Source organism: Sminthopsis crassicaudata, chromosome 1 (assembly GCF_048593235.1).
Source record: "Sminthopsis crassicaudata isolate SCR6 chromosome 1, ASM4859323v1, whole genome shotgun sequence".
In the NCBI taxonomy this organism is placed as follows: domain Eukaryota; kingdom Metazoa; phylum Chordata; class Mammalia; order Dasyuromorphia; family Dasyuridae; genus Sminthopsis; species Sminthopsis crassicaudata.
Window position 1 is genome coordinate 420,285,397 of NC_133617.1, and position 19,993 is coordinate 420,305,389.

Genomic DNA, 19,993 nt, shown 5'->3' on the forward strand with positions numbered 1-19,993 from the left:
TGGGGGGTTCTTTCAGCTCTAAACCTACAACCCTGTGATTTTGGCTCAGTCTGTCCAGTGGCCATGTCTCAGCTGTGGGCACCAGTTAGTTACCTGGTATCTTTCTTCATCACCGCAGCTCTTCAGCAGTTAGAAGCAGACTCTCTGTCTCTTCTTGTTTGAAAGCTTGTCCATCCCTACTAGACCACCCACAGGGTTCCTGCTTCCTGTCTACAGAGTGCTGCCAGCTGCCAGCTCATTTTCTGAGCTGAAATGACTGAACTGAATGAATGATCCCTCCTGACTCAGGTTTCCAGCTCCACTCACTTTCCTAGCATCACTCTGATGACTCATTGCTCAGAATCCTCAGGGGAGGGGCCTTTAATTATAAAGGTTCCTTAATTATAATTATATAATACAAGACATTTCAAAAGTTGAAAAACATATAATAATTCCTAGCAAGGGTAAGGGGTACCTGGTATTCTTGACTTTTCACCGCATATTTTAACTCTGGACCTCTGATAGCTTGATCCTTTGACCTCGCATCCTGAGAGTAGTCAGGCAGCCTTATTCCAATCCCAAATTCCCTGATTTCTGACCATTTCCCCAATCCTTGATTTGGGAGAGGGTGGTATGTGGTCCATGTGAAGACTGCTAATGATGGCAGTTGGGTATGTAATGGACAGTTCTAGTTTATTTTCTTTATGACTTGGGTATTATATCTTTCTCTATTTTTATTATTTTTTTAAAATCTCATTTCCTATTTGTTCCTCCATTTTCTGTCTTCTCCATCTCATTTTCTCTCACCCCCCCCTTTTTGTCTTTGGTCTTTCATTTCATTTTACCTTTCCTAGGTATTTCCGCTCAGGAGCACCTCCTGTAATAAACCCTCTAAACACACACTTTCCACCGGATACAGTGGTACCAGGGGTCTTCTCATTAACTCTCAGCTGGACTTTGCCCAATCGAACTTCAGGAATCTTCAATGTCAGCAGCCCCTTGCCTGGGGACTGGTTCCTGGCTGCTCACCTTCCCCAGGCCCATGGACGCATCTCTGTCAAGGTGGGTCAGGCCCTTTTCCCATACTACATCTTGGTTGAGTGCTGTGTTGGAGAACCAGTCCCTGTCCCATGACTGTAGACCCATGCCTTCTCAAACTCCTTCCCTAGCCCCATTCCCATCCTCAGAAGTGGTTGGATTCTGGAAGAAACAGGTCAGAAGTCAAGTCCAGATAAGTCAACTAAGGTTGATAAAGTTTATCAATTAGGTAACTTAGGTCTAGGTCAATGGGCCCCAGAGTCCCCAGTGTTTTCTTAGTTGTCAGGTCTATGATCCAAAAAACTGAACTCAGTGACCTACAAGGAATTTGAACATTTTGGCACTGGTAAGATCTATTATTTTAATTGCATTTATTATTATTGTTAATGAAATAACGTCAAGGGAAAATAATGACAATAGTAACTTGTAATGTTTTACAAAGTACTTCACTTATATGATCACATTTGTTTTGCTATAAATAATAGGGAGAAGAAAGTTCATTGCTGTTAGCCACACCAAACCCAATCCCAATGAGTTCTAGGACCAGGAAGAGAGATAATGCTTAGTTCCTGACAAGTTGATCACTTTAAGGATCTAGAAGGGTCATAGCCCCCATGCTCTGACATATTTACAAAAAATCATGCTAAGTATATACTATTTGATTGTTTTCCATGATTGTTTCAGGCTCCAGTGCCTGAACTAGCTTTCTGACATTTTGATTTTGTCTTTCGTTTCTTCATCTTTTCAATTTTGTTCAATTCATTCCAATATAAGCTAATAAACCTTTGTGAAGCATCTACTATGTACAAATGAGAAGCAGTGTGACATAAGTGGATGGAGATTGGGAGGAAGACAATTAGAAGATGTGTGACTCTGGGAAGGTCATTTAACCTCTCTGTGAGGATAATTCAAGAAATTCTCTAAGACAGTTCTTAGGCAAGTGTGTGTATGTGTGCATCTTCTGTTTTTGGAGGGATTTGCCCAGATGAAATCACAGATTCTTTTCTAATTCTTTCAGTGATGGAAAATGACCCAACCCCTGTTCTCAAGGAATTTACAATCTAGCAGGGGAATATGCACATAAATAATTATGATACCTGAGAGAAATTATCTTTTCTCTATTGTATTTAATAATTAATTATTGAATTAGGACCAAGGTTTTCCCCTTTTCTACTTTTTCATCCAGAAATTAACCAGTGTGGGAAATATTGAGAAAGACTTATCCAAGTTGAGATCTAATTAAAGACAAAGAAATTTTAAGTTTAGGGGAATGGGTCAATTCCTGCTCATTGTATTTACTCTGACAGGTCTGGGAACATGTGGATTTTCTCTTTTGTCAGATGAAAAATGTGAAAATTGATAGGTTTCTATGGCCATGATTTGGCTATTCAGTATCAACTATCCCAAGATCCTCACTGGAATTGATACCCTTTTCCTAATTTCTTGTTAATCAATTAGAATTGATTGCCACCCTTAGGAACACCACCACCCTTTCAAGCATTGAATAGGTTCCATGAGGGGACTTTGTTATTTGAGAGTATCCTTGAACAATTAATTTTAAAAATAAAATGCTAGCATTATTAATAAAATAAAATAAAACTGCATCTCTTGAACTTTTAAAATGTCACATACATACTTATTACTAAGGGCTTAGGAGAAATCGGACAGAATAGTCTGAGAAATTCAAGAAGGAAGGTACATTTCCAGCTGGGATAATCTGGAAAATTGACATTATGGAAGAAGTAATATCTGAAGTGGACTTTGAAAGAAAAAGACTTCAAATGTAGACATCTTCCTGGCATGGGTGACATCCTATGCAAATGCTCAAGGGTGGGAGAAGGATGAAGTGAAAGAGGGAGTAGTATAATTTGTTAAAGTGTAGACTGTGTGCAGGAGCTTAAGCCATGAGGCTTAACAAATTCTATGAAAGTTTTTAATTGAAGAGTAATGTTATTAGATTCATGCATTTCAAATAGAGGTCAACCCTGAGATGTTGATGCTATTATAGTTGAGGGAACTGAGGTAAAAAGAATTACATAGTTAGAAAGTGTCAGAAACTGGATTTGAACTCAGGTCTTCTTGAGATAGGGATAGCACTCTATTACTGGGTTACCTAGCTTGAGGAGAGGGAAGAGTTCTCTTAGTCTATTTTATGATTATTACTCACTTATAGCCACCCAGCTGACATGTCTCTACTGGTAGTCCCTCTGTTGTAGCATTCTTCTTCAGGAAGCTCCTGGTTTTGGCCCAAAAAGTGTCTTCCCTTTCATATTTCTCTGTTCTGTTGTTTCATCTCCCTTTCCTAGTATTGAGAACGGTCATCAATCTCTAAACACCAAAAAACCCTGCCATCTACTGGCAGGATGGGACTAATTAGTTTTTTTGTTTGTTTGTTTGTTTTAATCTACTCCGAGTCTCACACTCCAGGAAAATGAAAAAAACTTTCCAGGACACCTTTGTATCTCGAATCTCCTTTGTAAGATAGGGAAAAAAATAGAACAAAAGAGGACCAGTAATTCTTTCAGAAAGTATGGAGAAGCAAGAACAAAATGTCCAGATGTATTTATACAAATGTTCAAGGGACCAGTAGCAAATAGGATGATGGTTAATGAAGAGAGGCAAAGTTAATAGGTGATAAGTATCACTGAGACTTGATGAGATGGTACTTATATCTCAATTTTGGGTTTCCTCTGAGCCCATCTCTCTCCCAAACTTATCTGTTTTTGTTGAGTATACAATCATCCTTCCAGACAGTCAGATTTTTAACCTAGTAGTTAATTTTTGACCCTTCACTTTTTTTTTTTTACCTCCACATCCAATTAATTGCCAAGTAATGGTTCTACTTCCATGATATCTCTTGCATCCTTTCCCTTTTCACTACTTAAATGGCTATCATATCATTTCAAGTTCTTTATCACCTCTTACATGGACTTTAGTAATAGTTTTCCAGTATCTGCCTTTTTTTTGTTTTCAATCCCTCCTGCCAAAATAATCTTCCTAAGACACAGAACTATGTTATTCTCCTGCTGAAAAATCTTGGGGCAGCTAGCTGGTACAGTGGATAGACTGAATTCAGGAGGACCGGAGTTCAAATCTGGTCTCAGACACTTAACACTTCCTAGCTGTGTGACCCTGGGCAAATCACTTAACCCCAGCATCAAAAAAAAAAAAAAATCTTTAATGGTTCCTTTTTGTTTCTAGGTAAAATACAGACATATCCAGGCATTTAAGGTGCTCTATAAAGCGGCTAGAGCCTGTGTTTCCAGCATTATTTCACATTATTTCTTGAATTCTATTCCAATTAAAATGGCTTCCTCAAATTAGACATTTTATCTCTTGCCTCTATATTTCCTCCATGTCTGAAATGAATTTTCTTCTCATCTCAGTCTCTTTCTTTGAGGCACAGCTGAGGTATTGCTTTCTAATCAAAGTCTTCCTTGATATATCTAGTTGCTTAGAAGCCGGCAGCAGGTATGGTATATCATGTAGTCTTTGTTATGGAATTTTAGTCCAAAGACTTACATTACATTATGTTTCTTTATATTGTGGCACATGCAAGACCACCAGCCAGTCTGACAGGTTAACAATAGATAGCATTTCTGATTGACGTCAGTGTTGGGATATGGGGTTATCTTGGTATAGATGGTATAGATTTGGAGTTAAATGTGTGTGTGTGTGTGTGTGTGTGTGTGTGTGTGTGTGTGTGTGTGAGAGAGAGAGAGAGAGAGAGAGAGAGAGAGAGAGAGAGAGAGAGAGAGAGAGAGAGAGAGAATGAATATGAAGAGAGAATATGTGTTGGGTAAGCTATTTTTCCATTGATACAACATTAACCTTTTGTAGAATGAGTTCGTCACTGTAGATTCTTGAATCAACTCAAAATGACTAGGTCTTTTATAAAGGTCTATGAAATTTATTTAAATAGGGCTATTAAGAAAACTGGTGAAAGTAAAGAGGATGGGGCATTTGATCTCTTCAAGGAGATTTTTCATTCATTTATTCAACAAATATTGGAGTACCTAAGTATAGGATACTATATGGAATGATATAAAGGTGCTGTTCAGTCACTTCAGTTGTACCCTACCCATTTTTTTCTTTGGCAAAGACTCTGGAGTAGTTTGCCGTTCCCTTCTCTAGTTTATAGATGAAGAATTGAGGCAAACAGGGTTAAGGGATTTTCTAGGATCACACAATCCGTAAGTGTGAGATTGCATTTGAAGTCAGGAAAATGAGTTTTCATGATTCCTAGCCCAGCATTCTATATACTATGGCACCACCTAGATGCTCTGTATATTGTTTTCAGTTGTTTTTCAGTTATATTTGATTCTTTTTGACCCCTATTTGGGGTCTTCTTGGTAAAGATACAGGAGTGGTTTGCCATCATTTTTAGAGATGAGGAAACTGAGACAAAGAGGGTTAAGTCACTTGCTCCAAGTTCAGACTGCTAGTAATTGTTTGAGGGACCACATTAGAATTCAGGTTCTCGTGACTCCATGCTTGGTGTTGTATCCATTCCACCATCTATTGATAAAAAAGATATTCCTAATTGATATTGATATCAATATGGAGATATTAAAAGAAATTGAAAGATAATTTACATTATAATCTATAATCACAGAATTAAGTGGAATGTAATAAACATGTGAATCCTACCAACCAAGAGTTGCCTAAATATTTCCCTAATACATAGATGTGATTGACCTCCCATATCTAAAAACTTTAGGTGACTTCCTAGTAGCTCTAGGATAAAATACAAACACTTCAGTGGTGGTGCATTTAAGTGTTTTCATAATTTGGCTCCAATTTACTTTTCTTGCAATGTTTCACTTTACACAATCCTAGCTAAATGGATGTTTTTCCTTTTTTTTCCTTTTTTTAAAATTGTATTTATAATTTTTTGACAGTATATATGCATGAGTAATTTTTTTATAACATTATCCCTTGTATTCATTTTTCCAAATTATCCCCCCCCCTTCCCTCTACTCCCTCCCCTTGATGACAGGCAATCCCATACATTTTACATGTGTTACAATATAATCTAGATACAATATATGTGTGTAAATACCATTTTCTTGTTGCACAGTAAGATTTGGATTCCAAAGGTATAAGTAACCTGGGTAGAAAGACAGTAGTGCTAACACTTTACATTCACTTCCCAGTGTTCCTTCTCTGGGTGTAGTTATTTCTGTCCATCATTGATCAACTGGAAGTGAGTTGGATCTTCTTAATGTTGAAGATATCCACTTCCATCAGAATACATCTTCATACAATATTGAAGTGTACAGCGATCTTCTGGTTCTGTTCATTTCACTCAGCATCAGTTGATGTAAGTCTCTCCAAGCCTCTCTGTATTCCTCCTGCTGGTCCAAATGGATGTTTTTCAACCTGATATTTCACATTGCTATGCACTTATACAAGCTGTCATCCATAACTGAATTGAATTTCTACATCGTCTTGGCTTCGTAAGATCCTTATCTTCTTTTGAGGTTCTATTTAAGTTCCATTTTCTTTGTGAAGGGCTCTCTGCTATTGTTGCCTTTGGATACTACTTACCTTTGCTATTAATCTCTTTCCCTTTTCACATGATTTCATTGTTATGCATGTTATATTCTTCCATTTAATGTGTGAGCTCATTAAGGAAAGAGACCAAAATTTTTTATTTTGATTTTTTTATACCCAGTACCCAATATGGTACCTTATATAAACAGTAGGTGCTTCATAAGTATTTATTGAATTTAATTGAATCACATGAAAACTAGGATCCATTCTGCCAAGTAGGACTTGGGTTATTTTCCAGTATTAATTGTCATAGTATCTGGACTGATACTATGTTTCCATTCCTCAGATTTAGACTTATTGGTCAGGTGTTTCCTGTCTCAACATGTCTGACTTCTCTTTTTTGATGGTTAGTTAGTGTTAGTTAGTGAGTGTCTCAAACTGTTGAAACAATGAGCCTAAATCAATATAATAAATGTAAATTTTTAACACGTTAGTTTAATAATTAAATTACATAAGCTGTGGGAAACCTGAAAGTTTTAATTGATTATAAGCTCAGCATGAGCCAATAACACAAGATGGCTATTAAAAAGTGAGTGCAATTTTGGGTTAAATTAATTATACAAAATCTAGAAAAGGAAGGACCCAATTTAAAAAAAAAAGTAATTAATGGTCTCTTCTGGTTAGAGCACATTTGTTCATACTTGAGCACAATATTTGAACAGATATATTAACTAACTTAGAAGGGGTTAATGAAGTGTGGAAGCCATGATGTGATAAGAGGAATGTTTGAGGGAATGAGGGATGATTAGCCTGTGAAAGGGAATAGTATACATATATGTGTGTGTTTGTGTGTGTGTCTTAGGGAGGAAAAGGCATTATATCTGTCTTCAAATGTTGAAGTAGGTTATTGGAAGAAAACTTTTTCTAAGTAGCTCCAGAGGGAAGAATCAAGATTACTTGTTGAAACGCAGAGAAAGGTAGATTTTTTAAAAATTTATTTTATGAAAGAATGTGCCTTCTAATGGAATAGGCTGACTTGTTATTTTGTGATTTTTTTTCTTTTTCTTTTTCTTGTTTTTTTTTTTTTTTTGAGGTAATGAAAGTTGAGTGACTTGCCCAGGGTCACATAGCTAGTAAGTGTCAAGCTAGATTTGAATTCAGATTCTCCTGACTCCAGGACTGGTGCTTTATGCACTGTGCCACTTAGCTGTCCCAGCTTTTCTATCCTTGGAAATGTTTAAACCAAGGTTGGATATTCATCTACTTTGAATGACATAGAAAAAAGCATGTAGTAGGTGCTTTGGACTAGTGATCCCTAAAGGAACTTTGCACCTTTGCACTTTTAAGATTCCGTGATTGTAGATCCTTAGTATAACAAAGTTATTTCCCTGATTGGATGGGCATTTTCAAACCCCTTCTAATTTACATTGGCACAAACTATCCTGCCAGTCTTGTCCAAAGGCATCTTTGTTGGAATCTTCTTTTCTCAGGCATATTGATAAGTCTACAGTTAGTTTGTATTCAGGGCAGTGCTGCTCTTTGGCCTGAGTTCTTGCCCACAGTAGAATCTCTCAGCTGTTGCTAGAAGTGTGATAGTTGGTCTTGGCACCAGAAGTGACCACAGAGTTTTCTCTTTAACTGAAACACAGGTTGTAGGGCCATATCACTTTGGTGGTGTGACTGACAGTCATTGATCAGTTCTATCTGGTCATAAATTTCAAAAAATGTAGATTATTGATTGATTCAATGAAGAACTTGCCCCACCTGCTTGGTAGATGTGTGGGTGAGTGTCTACTCAATTTAATTTTGTGAATGCTTATTAAGCACCTAATATGTGCCAGGTACAAAGCTAATATCTACAAAGACATACACAGAAACAAAACATTTCTACCTTTAAGGGGATTACTTTGCACTGTGAGAAACAAGAGGTACATAGATAAGTCAATATAAAACACATACAAAGTAATTCGGAGTGAGAATATCAGCAAGGTCCCTTGAAGGTGGTGCATCTAAGATGAATCTTAAAGAAAGCTAGAGATTGTGAGTCTGATGTGAGAAAGGACAGCATTACCTGCAAAATGGTATAAAATGTCAAGAAAGTCAAAGAAGCTCAGTTTGCCACAATTAATGCTTAGCTAGATGAATTCATGGTACTCTTATGGAAGATCTAGAGCTGATCCTAGGATATTGAAATGCCTGAATATAGAAAGTAATGAGACAAGAATAACTAATAGAACTCAGAACTAAGAGTTAGAATAAAAAGGTGGAGACAACATACAATTAGAAAGATTTCAGGTCAGAAGTCCATAGAATCCAGCATAGGCTGGAAGGATAAGTAAGGATCTGAGCAGGCTCATTTCAGAAAATCAGAAAAATTTGGAAAATTAGAAAATCAGAAGAGTCTGTTTTATCTTTGTCTCTTTTTTCCCTCTCTGCTTTATACACATACACACACACACACACACATACACACACACACACACACACACACACACACACACACACACACACATATATATATATATTTTATATGATATATTTTATTTTATAGTTCTTCCACTTCCTCTCCCTCAGCTCAAGGATATCTCCAAAATGAGTGTTAGAATTTGTCCCTTCTGTCCTTTTCCTTTCGGGTCTCCATGATGTGTGTTAGCACTTCATTAAAATAGTAGAATATTAAAGCGAGAAGGAACCATAGAAATCATCTGTTCCAATCCCTTCACTTTACAGGTAGGGAAATCAAGATCCAGTGGGGAAATTAATTTACTCATGTCAACCAGCTGGATATGACAAAGCTAGCATTTAAAATATAGATCTTTTGATTCTTAGTTTAAATACCTCCCTCATCTTATGCTACTTTCCAGTTTCTACTCCAGTCCCTTCAGGTCTCCATGATATGGCAATATCAGTTCCTTCTTTGTTTACTTCAGGGTCTTCATGATGAGTGCCAGTACCTCCTTCAACCCCAGTTGATCGTCCGTCGATTGCTCGATGTTGCTGTCCTGGTTCCTGGTCGTCCCTCAGAGCAAACACTTTCCTCTCATAACCGTTCAGCTCTGTTCAAGTGAGTCTGATGTACCTTGACTTCTCATTACCTTCCAATTGTCCACTAAGTCCCGACATTCTTGTGCCTCTTTCCCAATTGTTTCCAAAACTCTTAATAGATTAAACCAAATAGATCTTTCTCTGTCTTTGTCTCTGTCTCTCTGTCTCTGCTCTCTCTCCCCTCTCTCTCTTTTTCTCTTCTCTCTTTCTTTTTTCTTTCTCTTCTTTTTCTTTCTCCCTCTTGTTTCCCCCATCTCTTTCTCCCTCCCTTTCTTACCTCTCTGTGTATGTCTTATTCTCTCTCTCATCTCTCCCTCTCTTCCCACCTCTCTCTTCCCCTGTCTCACCTCTTTCACCTTTCCCTACCCTCTCTTTCTTTTTCTCTTTTCCTTCCTCCCTCTCTCTCCCCTCCTTCCCTCTCTCACTTCCCCTTGCTCTCTCTTCTTCACTTTCTCCCCCTCTTAATCTCTCTTTCCCTCCTTCCTCCCTCTCTTCTTCCCTCTCCCTCTCTTTTCCCTTTTTCTCCCCTCTCTCCCTTTTCCTCCTCAATCTCTCAGTCTCTCCCTTCCTCCCTCCATCTTCTCCTTCTCTTTCCCTCCTACCAACAAATGCACAAAATTTCTCCTTAATAAAAGCTGACATTTTAATAAAAGTTGCTTGTATATGCACTGAAGTAGGAACTACAACTATTTTTTTTTTATCCCTATTCTACAGATTGGAGCACTGAGACTTAGACTGAATGGCTTGTCCATTATCATATAGCTACTAAGTATTCCAGGCAACATTGAAATTCAGGTTTCTCTTGTCTCCAAGTTTAGCACCCTTATTCCTACACCCAATGGAATGCTAGGAAATGTTTAACAATTGAATCTCCAAAAAGAAAAAAAATGTATGTATGACTCATTTTTAATTTTAATCTGCACTATTAACTGTTTTCTGTCACCTTCTTATTTTTAAATAATCAACCAAACAGTAAAATCAAGCCCTGATTTGTAGCCAATTTCCGAGGTGAAAATACTCCCACTGAAAATTTAACAGTTAGCTGTCAAGTACACTACTGACTGTACCATAGCACTTTCTTAAAAAATCGAGCTCTCTCTCTCTCTCTCTCTCTCTCTTTCTCTCTCTCTCTCTCTCTCTCTCTCTGTCTCTCTCTCCTTCTCTCTCTCTCCTTCTCTCTCTCTCCTTCTCTCTCTCTGTCTCTCTCTCTCTTTCACACACACACATATACTATACATATGTCTAGTGTACAAGATTAAACTGTGCATTACTTTGAAGAAAATTTAGCTGAGGAACAAATATGCTAATCAACCATATAGCTTCTTGTATGAAGAATTTTTATGTCAATAAATGTCCAAATAACCATTCATACACACATAAAACAGTCATAAAAAGGCAATGGAATGTAATTCTGTACCTTTGAAATTTGAAGATGTATAGTTTAGCTCCAAAGCCTTCAGCCAACCTTGAAATCACAAGAAAAAGAAAGCTTCTAAGAAAGCTGAGCAGAGCCAATTCCTGGAAATTGGAAGATCTCTAGCTTCCAAAAATTTTTTCTTAAAAAAGCCCAAAAAACTTTCAGGAGATGGAAAATCCATTCCAGAGTCCCAGATTCTGCAAAAGGAAAACCCCTCTCCTTAAATTTTTTTTAAAATCTCCTTTATTAATCCTTCTGTTCCAGGGTATATTATCTCTACCAAAGATCATCTCTCTCCCCTTCCCCTTCTACCACTTGGAGCCCATGCCATTTTGTGATATCACTATAGAATAAGGGGGAGAAAGAGAAGAAAGGAAATTAAAGGGACTTCAAGATCAGTATTTCATTTAGGGGTACAATAGATAAAATTCCCTCTCCTTTTCTCTCCTCCAATTGTTTATACCATTGTATATATCTATATATATGTATATCTGCTTTTCTTTAGTGGCTATTTTATTTTCTCTATTGTCTTTTTTTGTTGCTCCCTGACTTCTTTTGGAGGATTGAAAGAGTAGGAGAGTGCATAAGTAAACTGAGATATTGTATGAATTGTTTCTCTTGAACATATTCATATTTCCTATGGCCTGTGGCTGAAACCTTCTTCTCAGGCTATCTTTCTTTTCAGGGAGAAGATCAGTAGAGACTCAGAGAAAGCCTTCCTATGGCATTTATGAAAAATATCTCATTTCTCTAACTGATTTTCTTTGTTCTTAAAAATTGTCATACTTTATACTTAAATACTGTTCTTAAATACTTAATTTTCACTACATTTTATTTAATTTGCACTCCTATTGAGGATCTAGAATGCAATAGAATATTAACTAGTTTGCCTCATGGTTGTAAACAGATACCTAACCACTCTTGCTTCCTCAAGAGCTAGTCTTTTTTGTACTTCTCTAACTCCTGACATCCATGTAGTAGACACCTCCAATTAGGAAGAGAAGATACTGCCATCTGGTTTACCTGTACTATGATAAGCCTTCAGGGGAAGATCAGAAGCTTCTTTTTCTCTTTGGCCCTGTTGATATGAAATGACTCTCCACTCTCTAGTGCCAAGACAAGGAACATTATGAAGACTAACTGATAGCCTCCATGAACTGGCTGTGTCTCAACAAAAAGGTGCCCTTAAAAGAAATAGTTTGTATTGGCCATCACTCAGTCAACCAGTTCTCTTTGGCCATCCCCCGGCCCAGTTGTAGGGATGAATAAGATATTGCTACATCAACCCAAAGAGTGCTAAGCCTGGGTACGTGACTCTTCCCATGGTACTAGTGTGTATACCAGTTCCACTGATTATTGTTATAGCAGGGAAAACTGAATGAAACCACAGAGGTATGAGTAAGCACAGTTGTGGTGCATGATTCTTGAATCAGCAGATATGTCTCTCAGGAGCTTGGGGTGGATAGCTTCCCTGATGTGTCAATGTTAACTTTTCACCACCTTGTTGCCAGTGAGGAGCTTATCTTCTGTTTCCTGCCACCAAGTTTCTCTCCTTTTTTTCCTCTTCAAATATTATAGGAACTTTGGGATCCATTTACTGTATTCTCGTTAGAGCATCAACTCAATCCCTTGGCTTCACTGGTAAAATATAGGTGACAGATCCCGAACCCAAGGACTGGCTTGTACTCCTTACTTTCAGGTTTCCACCCCCTTTATTATTTTTGGCCCAATTAGTAGTTTAGATCCCTTTTAGGAATATTGTCTTTGAATCCTCTCCTTAGGATTTGATGGCAAAAAATTTTAAGTGTCTTTAACATGAACATGGTTCCTACCAAGAGAGGAGTAACTTTTGTTATATTTTCTTTCCCTACCTAAGCTTCCTTATATGCCCCATATATTACCCATATTCTACCTCACTGATGTCTTTAGAGCCTCATTACTATAATCTTCAGGGTCTTTCCTCTCACTTTTGTCTCCTAGAATTCCTCACTCTCAAATCCAGTTTGTCATCCTTGTCCTTGTGTCCCCCCTTCCAGGGTCTTTGTCCCCAGTTTCACCTCCAGGGTCTCCGTTCAGCTGAAGTGTGTGGGATCTCGTGGGGGCAATGGCTGCCCCCTGATGATGCATCTGCGCCCCAAGGCACCTCCCCTGCACAACTCAACCTCTGTGGCCTGTGGGGAATTGGCCCCATGTGGGCTGGAGCTGGCCCTGCCTCCTTGGGGGGACTGGGTCTATGTACGCGTGGAAACACCACGGGGTCTCCCTGGAACCCTTCGATTCCAGCTGTGTGTGCAGCTACAAGGTCAGCATAAGGGGCCCCTGGGTTTCTATACCTTTCCTTGGGGACCCCCTCATAGGAACTTCCTGTGCCCTACCCTAGGACTATCCAATTCCAACTTTCTATGCAAATATAAGGAAAGCCTGCTGGACTCTATCTGAGGTCCCTTGTTGGAAATATCCAGCATATCTATCCCCTACCATAAACCATCACTCTTGTCAGAATTGTAGGATTACAGCCATGCATGTAGCTGTGAAGTCAGCCACAATATCCTAGGTCCTTTTCTGGGATCCTACCCTAGGATACTTTTTTCTTTCTTCCCTGTACTATAGATTAATCTGATTTCTACTGTGATCTTACCTCACTCTGATTCTCTTTAAAAAACTTTCTTATAGTGATACCTTTACTTTACCTCAGGGTGAGTCAAGACCCTCAGGATATGGTTTGAGAGGCTATGCATAAGCCATGAATTCTCCCTATAGACTACTCCCAGTTCAATGTGTCTGGAACCCTGGTCCCTTAAGAGGCTATACTGGGTGGGGATGGAGGAAGGTTCTGTTTAATGACCTTGGGGGATTTGGTTAATGTGGGAAATTTGGGGTTTGGATTGTGATAATGATGGGACTGTCAATGAGCTATAAGCTTCTTCCCAGAGTGCCCCCAACATGGCCTGTCTCGAGCCCTGGTACCTGGAGCAGCCATGAACATGCCCCAGTCTCTGGGTACTCAGCTGCCCCCTCAAGAAATACCACCTTTGGGAGCCCCTGAAGAAGGGTCTGGGAGCACCTCTCCTCCTGACCACTGCTGGCCAGTGCGTCCAACGTTGCGGAATGAGCTGGATACCTTCTCTGTCCACTTCTACATCTTCTTTGGCCCCAGTGTGGCCCTTCCACCAGGACGTCCAGCTGTGTTTGCCTTGAAGCTTCTGCCTGTGCTGGACAGTGGAGGGGTTCTGACCCTGGAGCTACAGCTCAATGTGGTATGGATGGGGCAGGGGATGGGGCTCAGGGGAGGGACAAGGGAAACAGAGGAGAAGCTGACAGCGTTCTCAGCTTGAAACTTTAGGTAGTGGTATTGAGTACTTTATAGCCTTCAAAAAGCCTTCCTACATATCTTCCACCCAGCCCAGAAATCAGTGTTGGAAGAAACACTAAATTTCAGTGAATTCAACCTCCCACCTGCTATAGGAATTCCCTCAACAATGTCTTTTTAAGATATCAAGTATTTTCAATTATGAGACTGTCCATTCCACTCTGAGGCCAGATATATGTTCACCCTCCTGTAACTGGGGACTTGAGAGGAGACCTTATGAGTTCCTTACCCTTAGATTAGGAGTTACCTGAGAACAGGGATACTATTTTCTCCATCAAACCAAAGATTCCCCAAGGACAGAGACCATGTTTCTATTTTTAGACTAGCTATGTGTGATTCAGGGTGGCAAGTTTAATGTAAAGAGTTTGTCATAGGATTTAGAACTGGAAAAAAATTTTTTTTTTGAGAGCGTCTATTCTAAGGATTCTTTACCTGGGGTCTGTGAAATGTGTGTGTGTGTGTGTGTGTGTGTGTGTGTGTGTGTGTGTGTGTGTGTGTGTGTTTTACTATTTTGGTAGCTATTATTTCAATATAGTTGACTTCCCTTATAATTTTATGTATTTTATTTTACATATACATATGTATATGTATATTATAAAATTATTATTCTGAAAAGGGCCCATAGGCTTCACCACATTGCCAAAGGGATCCATGACATAGTTTAAGAAATCCTCATCTAACCCATTTCCTCATTTTAGAGGTGAGGAATTGAGGCCCAGGGAAGTAAAGTGACTTGTTATAGCTATCAACATCATTCCTACAAGCCTCTTTTTTGGAAAAAAAAAGGCAACTCCACTTTAAGATCTACTTGTTATGCAATAGTCAAATGGAAGAGATACTTTTCTTCCTGTGGATAGTGAAAAAATAGTAGTCTAGGACCCTGCTGTTCCCTTTATCATTTTCAATGCTGCAAGCATTTAGCTAACAAAGGGGTAATTTTTTTCCTTTTAAGAACAGTGCTTAATTCCAGCCTTCCCATCAAGTCTTTCTCTCCACACAGAGTCCTTTCTTCTGCCTTTTTGTTTTTTTAAACTTTATTACCAAGGGAAATGAGTCAGGGATAAAGGCTATGTACAGATTAAGGAATCATCAATTAAGTTTCATCTTTAGGGTAATCTTATCTACCCCATTTCTAGCTAAAATAAATATCCATCTGATATAAATGTTGTATTCATTACCAGCTCACATTTTTAAGAGAACTATTCAGCATCTTCTAGATACTACTGTTCACTGACCAACTTATTTGACTTCTGATGCTGACTTATTTCTAGTCTCAGAGGATTGTGTGTGTCACCTTCACATTGCCATCATAGTATCCTCTAGCTTCTCTTGCATTTCAAATTCCTAGAACCTCTCAGTTCTACTTTTTTCTTTCCTGCAGTGTACCTCATTGCATTTGAGAGTTCTTCAGAGCATTCTTTTGCCTTTACTACAAGCTCATTAAGTAGGTTTCTTGATTTTTCTTTCCTTTGACTTTTACAGCTAGCTATGTTTTAAAAAATTTATTTTTTTTCTAAGATGAAGATCTATTTTCTTTCTCTCCCACCTCCTATTTCTCTATCCCATTAAGAAAGCAAGAAAAACAAAGTCTCCTGTTACAAATGAATAGGTAAACAAAACAAATTTCAGATTGACTATATTTTTAAAAGTCTCAATTCTGAGTCCATCATTTCTCTGTTGGGAGGCACGTGTGTGGTTCTTCCTGAGTCTTCTAGAATTAAAATTGTTTTTTGTTTTTTTTTTTGTTGTTGATCAGAGTCCATAAGACTTTGAAAATTATCTTTTTATCATATTGTTGTATATGTTTTCCCCAGAAACATTTCCATTTCCTTATATATTACACAATACCCAGACTTTTAAATAATCATTGGTAGGGAAATGTGATACAGAGGGGCCTCTATTTACTTCCCTTTCCAGTATCATTTCCCCTAAAAGTTAGGGTTCAAGTTATTTTTGTGCCATTATATAGAGGTTCCACAAGGGGGAGACATTTCCCTTTGACAGTCAGCTTCTGGATGTGTTAACTTTTACATGTTTATAAGTGGAGACTTTAGAGATAATTTAATGAAATCTGTCCACTTTACAGATGAGTCCTTGAGAAATTATTATTAGGTTAAGTGATTTTTTTGGTAAAATGTTTCTCAAATTTTAAAAGTACTATGTAAATGCTAGCAGGATTTTCTCTCTAGTCTATTAGAATAATAGCTAGCATTTATGTATTGCTTAAGGTTTACAAGGTGGTTTTATATATTATTTCATTTAATCCTCATAACAATCCTGGGAGGTAGGTGCTATTATTATTTCTATTTTACAGATGAGGAAACTGAGGCTGAGAGAAGTTAAATGAGGAAGTAAGTTAAGAGGTTTCCAACTTCTAAAACAAAAATGAGTATTGAGTCAACTTTCTGATCCTCTCAAACCCAGTGAATAGCCGGCACTCAAAGCCCCTTCAAACCCACACAACCTCAAGTGCACAGCTGTCCCTCTTTTGCCTTTTAGACCCAGAGCAACCTCAACTCTGACACTTTTCAATCAGATTCTTAACCTGGGCCCTGTGAACTTACTATAATTATTACAATAACTATTTCAATGTAGTTGATTTTCTTTGTAATCCTATATACTTTACTTCATGTATTTAAAAACATTTTTTTCTGAGAAGAGGTCCATTGGCTTTCCCAGATTGCCAGTGGAGTTCTATGATACAGTAAAAGTTTCCTTTCCATAGATGGTGGGGCCAGAGATGATGATGGAGTTTCCTGACATCCATCAGACTCATTCTCCAGCCCCATTCCATCTTCCATTCAAAACTAATAAAGACTGAATCATTTTTGGATTGAGTGTTTTGGATCCCATTCTTAGTTGTTTTCATGGTCTGCCCAATGAATATCTAATAGAAACATCTTCTCCCAAGGACTTGGCAACTTCACTTCAGTATTAATAAATATTTCCTGTATTGTTTCCCATTTAATAATCTTTTAAGAGTCAAGGATTTTTGTAGAATTCACTTAAACAACAAATTTACCTTCCCTTTCCTGGGCTTATCATGTCCTCCCCTTTTTCCTTATCAGTGAGTTGTCTTCTTCTATACCTGATGTCCAAAAGAGAGACTGTAAAACACTACTGCCACATTCAAGTTCTTAGAACCTATTTAGATTTATTCAAGCACTGCTTAAGAAATCTCAGGTTTTCCCCTGAATCTTCTTCTTTCAGACATAGCTAGTCACGTGCTATAGCAAGGTGAAAAGACATTTACTTAAAATAGAATTTAAGATATATATATATATGTATATATCAACAAGATATAAGAATCAAGTGGAATAAATGAATGAATGAAAAAATAGACACTGTATATTTAGTCCTGGGGATACAAATAGAAAAGGTGAAGAAGTCCTTACTCTAATGGCACTTACATTCTTATTGGGAAAGACATCACATAAAAGGTCTAGCTTCAGGGCTGATGACAGTGGCAATAGTAATGGATGGCAAGGCCCAGGGGTCTTTAGGTTGTAGCAGCAGATCAGATGACAGTGCCCTAGTGTCTAGGATCTACAGAGTAATAGTGAAGTAGATGATAAGACACCATTGGAAGGAAAGAGATTGGTAACTCATCACATCTAAGCGCTATTAATAGTCAAGTGTCCTAGAGGTGGTCTGGGTAGCCTAGGGCTAGCAAACAGGAGTGAAGGGAAGTCAAAGGGATAGGGTGGTCTAGGTGGTGATGGTAGTAGCAGGCAAATGTTCCTGCTTCTATTGCCTTTCAGTATTTATCATTATCTGTATTCTGCATAGACTTGTGAGGAACATAGTTTCCAATGATAACTGCTAAGAAATAGAAGAAACCCCTGGTCCAAAAAGGAGGACCTGGAATGAGCCAGAGTTTGGTCACATTTTTCAAAGATTATAAATGCATTTATAACCTGATTAGAAGCTCAAAGCAGTGAGACAATGTTTTCAGCTATTCAAAGGGGAATGGGAAAAGGATGAGATATATATATGCATATTTGAGCTATTCATGCTAAGTGGGGGATTAAAGGAGAAATATAATAGATCTGGACATAGGGAAGTAAGGGTCCAGGGAGAAGACATCTGCAAACACAATAAATCAGAAAGCAGGATGTTTGCTGCTCTTTAGATAAGTTAGGAACCAAGATTTCTGCTGTTCTCTTGGAGATGGTCATTTGGTTTCAGCAAAATTGGTCAAAATTGGTTTCAGCAGTTGCAGTTGTCTCCAAGTTCAGCTAATGTTTACTTGCAAAGGATCACTAGTATGTCAAGCAGCCCTTGGCTGTAAAAGTTCCCCTGAATGTCTAGTTGTTTTGCTACTCCATTGTCTGTGAAAAAGGGAAGCTCTAGCATATTTAATCAGCTATTTTAGGCATTAAAAAGCTCAAAGACAAATGTTACTCTGAGAAGTCTGAGAGTGTTTGGGGAGGAGGTATGATGGTGGTAGAAGAAACTATTAGGCCAAAGAGGAGACATAGCTACTTTTTTGAAATCCATTTTTTAAACTATAAAATCCCAAACTTTTAAGGAATTTAGTTCGTGAAGAATTTAATTCCTTACTTGGTTAGTTCAGTACCATAAGCTCATACATTGGGGAAAAAAAAAGTCTTCTGAATCCATTCTTTCAACACTACTCATGCTGCACATGAAGCACCATACCATACAACAGCCACCTGGGGAGGGTGTGCTTTTCCCAGAGATCAAAATGAAGGCACTGCAGGTCTGAAAGGCATTGCATCTCAGCACTGGATCTGCAAAGCATTGAACTCCAGTCACTGTGGCTTCTCATGACAGGAGCTGTAGTTAGGAGGAAGTCAAAAGCCTTTGCTTCCTAAATGGAAGAGGAAAACTTGTCTTATTAGTAGCAAAAGAGTTAGACATAGCTGTGGCACAGATTTCTGCCTTTGTTCTTATTTTCTCTTTCATTTTTTCTAGAGGCTTACTGGAATAATCCCACATCCTGATTGCAATCTGATATAGGTTTTACATGTACTAACATGCAAAATATATAGTCATGTTGTGAAAGAAGAAACAGGACAAAAGGAAAAAAAACCCATGAAAACAAAACAACAAAAAAAGTGAAAGTTGTATGCTTTGATCTGCTTTCAGACTCCATAGTTCTTTCTCTGGGTGTGACTAGCATTTTCCATCATGAGTCATTTAGAATTGTCTTGGATCACTGTATTGCTAATAAGATCTAAGTCAATCAAAGTTGATCATTGTACCATGGTTACTTTTATTATTCTCTTGGTTCTGTTCACTTCACTCAACTTCAGTTCATGTAAGTCTTTTCATGTTTTTCTGAAATCTACCTCTTCATTATTTCTTATTGCATAACAGTATTCCATTACATTCATATATCACAACTATTCCCCAATTGATGGGCAATCTCTTAATTTTCAATGTTTTGCCACCATGAAAAGGGCTGCTATTAATATTTTTGCACATGTAGGTCCTTTCCCCCTAAGGTTTTATGATCTCTTTGGGATACAGACCTAGCAGTTGTATAGCAGGATCAAAGGATATGCACAGTTTCGTTCTTACAAGTTTTTTTTTTTTTTGCCCAGCCTCCTATCAGGTGTAGACATTCTCATCCAACTCCAGTTGGTGCTGGGCATCATTGTCTGCTGTGCTTGGCACAGATT

At 38.2% G+C, this 19,993-nt stretch overlaps 1 protein-coding gene across 3 annotated transcripts in view; it reads left to right on the forward strand.

Moving 5' to 3' along the window:
• TMEM8B (transmembrane protein 8B) overlaps positions 1 to 19,993 on the forward strand; it is a 75,899-nt gene that overhangs the window by 36,134 nt on the left and 19,772 nt on the right. For 2 of the 3 annotated variants that reach the window (XM_074280350.1, XM_074280352.1), the window contains 4 exons: positions 834 to 1,041; positions 9,444 to 9,577; positions 13,012 to 13,277; positions 13,907 to 14,232. In XM_074280350.1, the coding sequence (XP_074136451.1) occupies positions 834 to 1,041; positions 9,444 to 9,577; positions 13,012 to 13,277; positions 13,907 to 14,232 (934 nt within the window). Of the gene's footprint in view, positions 1 to 833; positions 1,042 to 9,443; positions 9,578 to 10,272; positions 10,448 to 13,011; positions 13,278 to 13,906; positions 14,233 to 19,993 lie in introns of all 3 variants that reach the window. The other variant, XM_074280351.1, reaches the window with a different exon arrangement.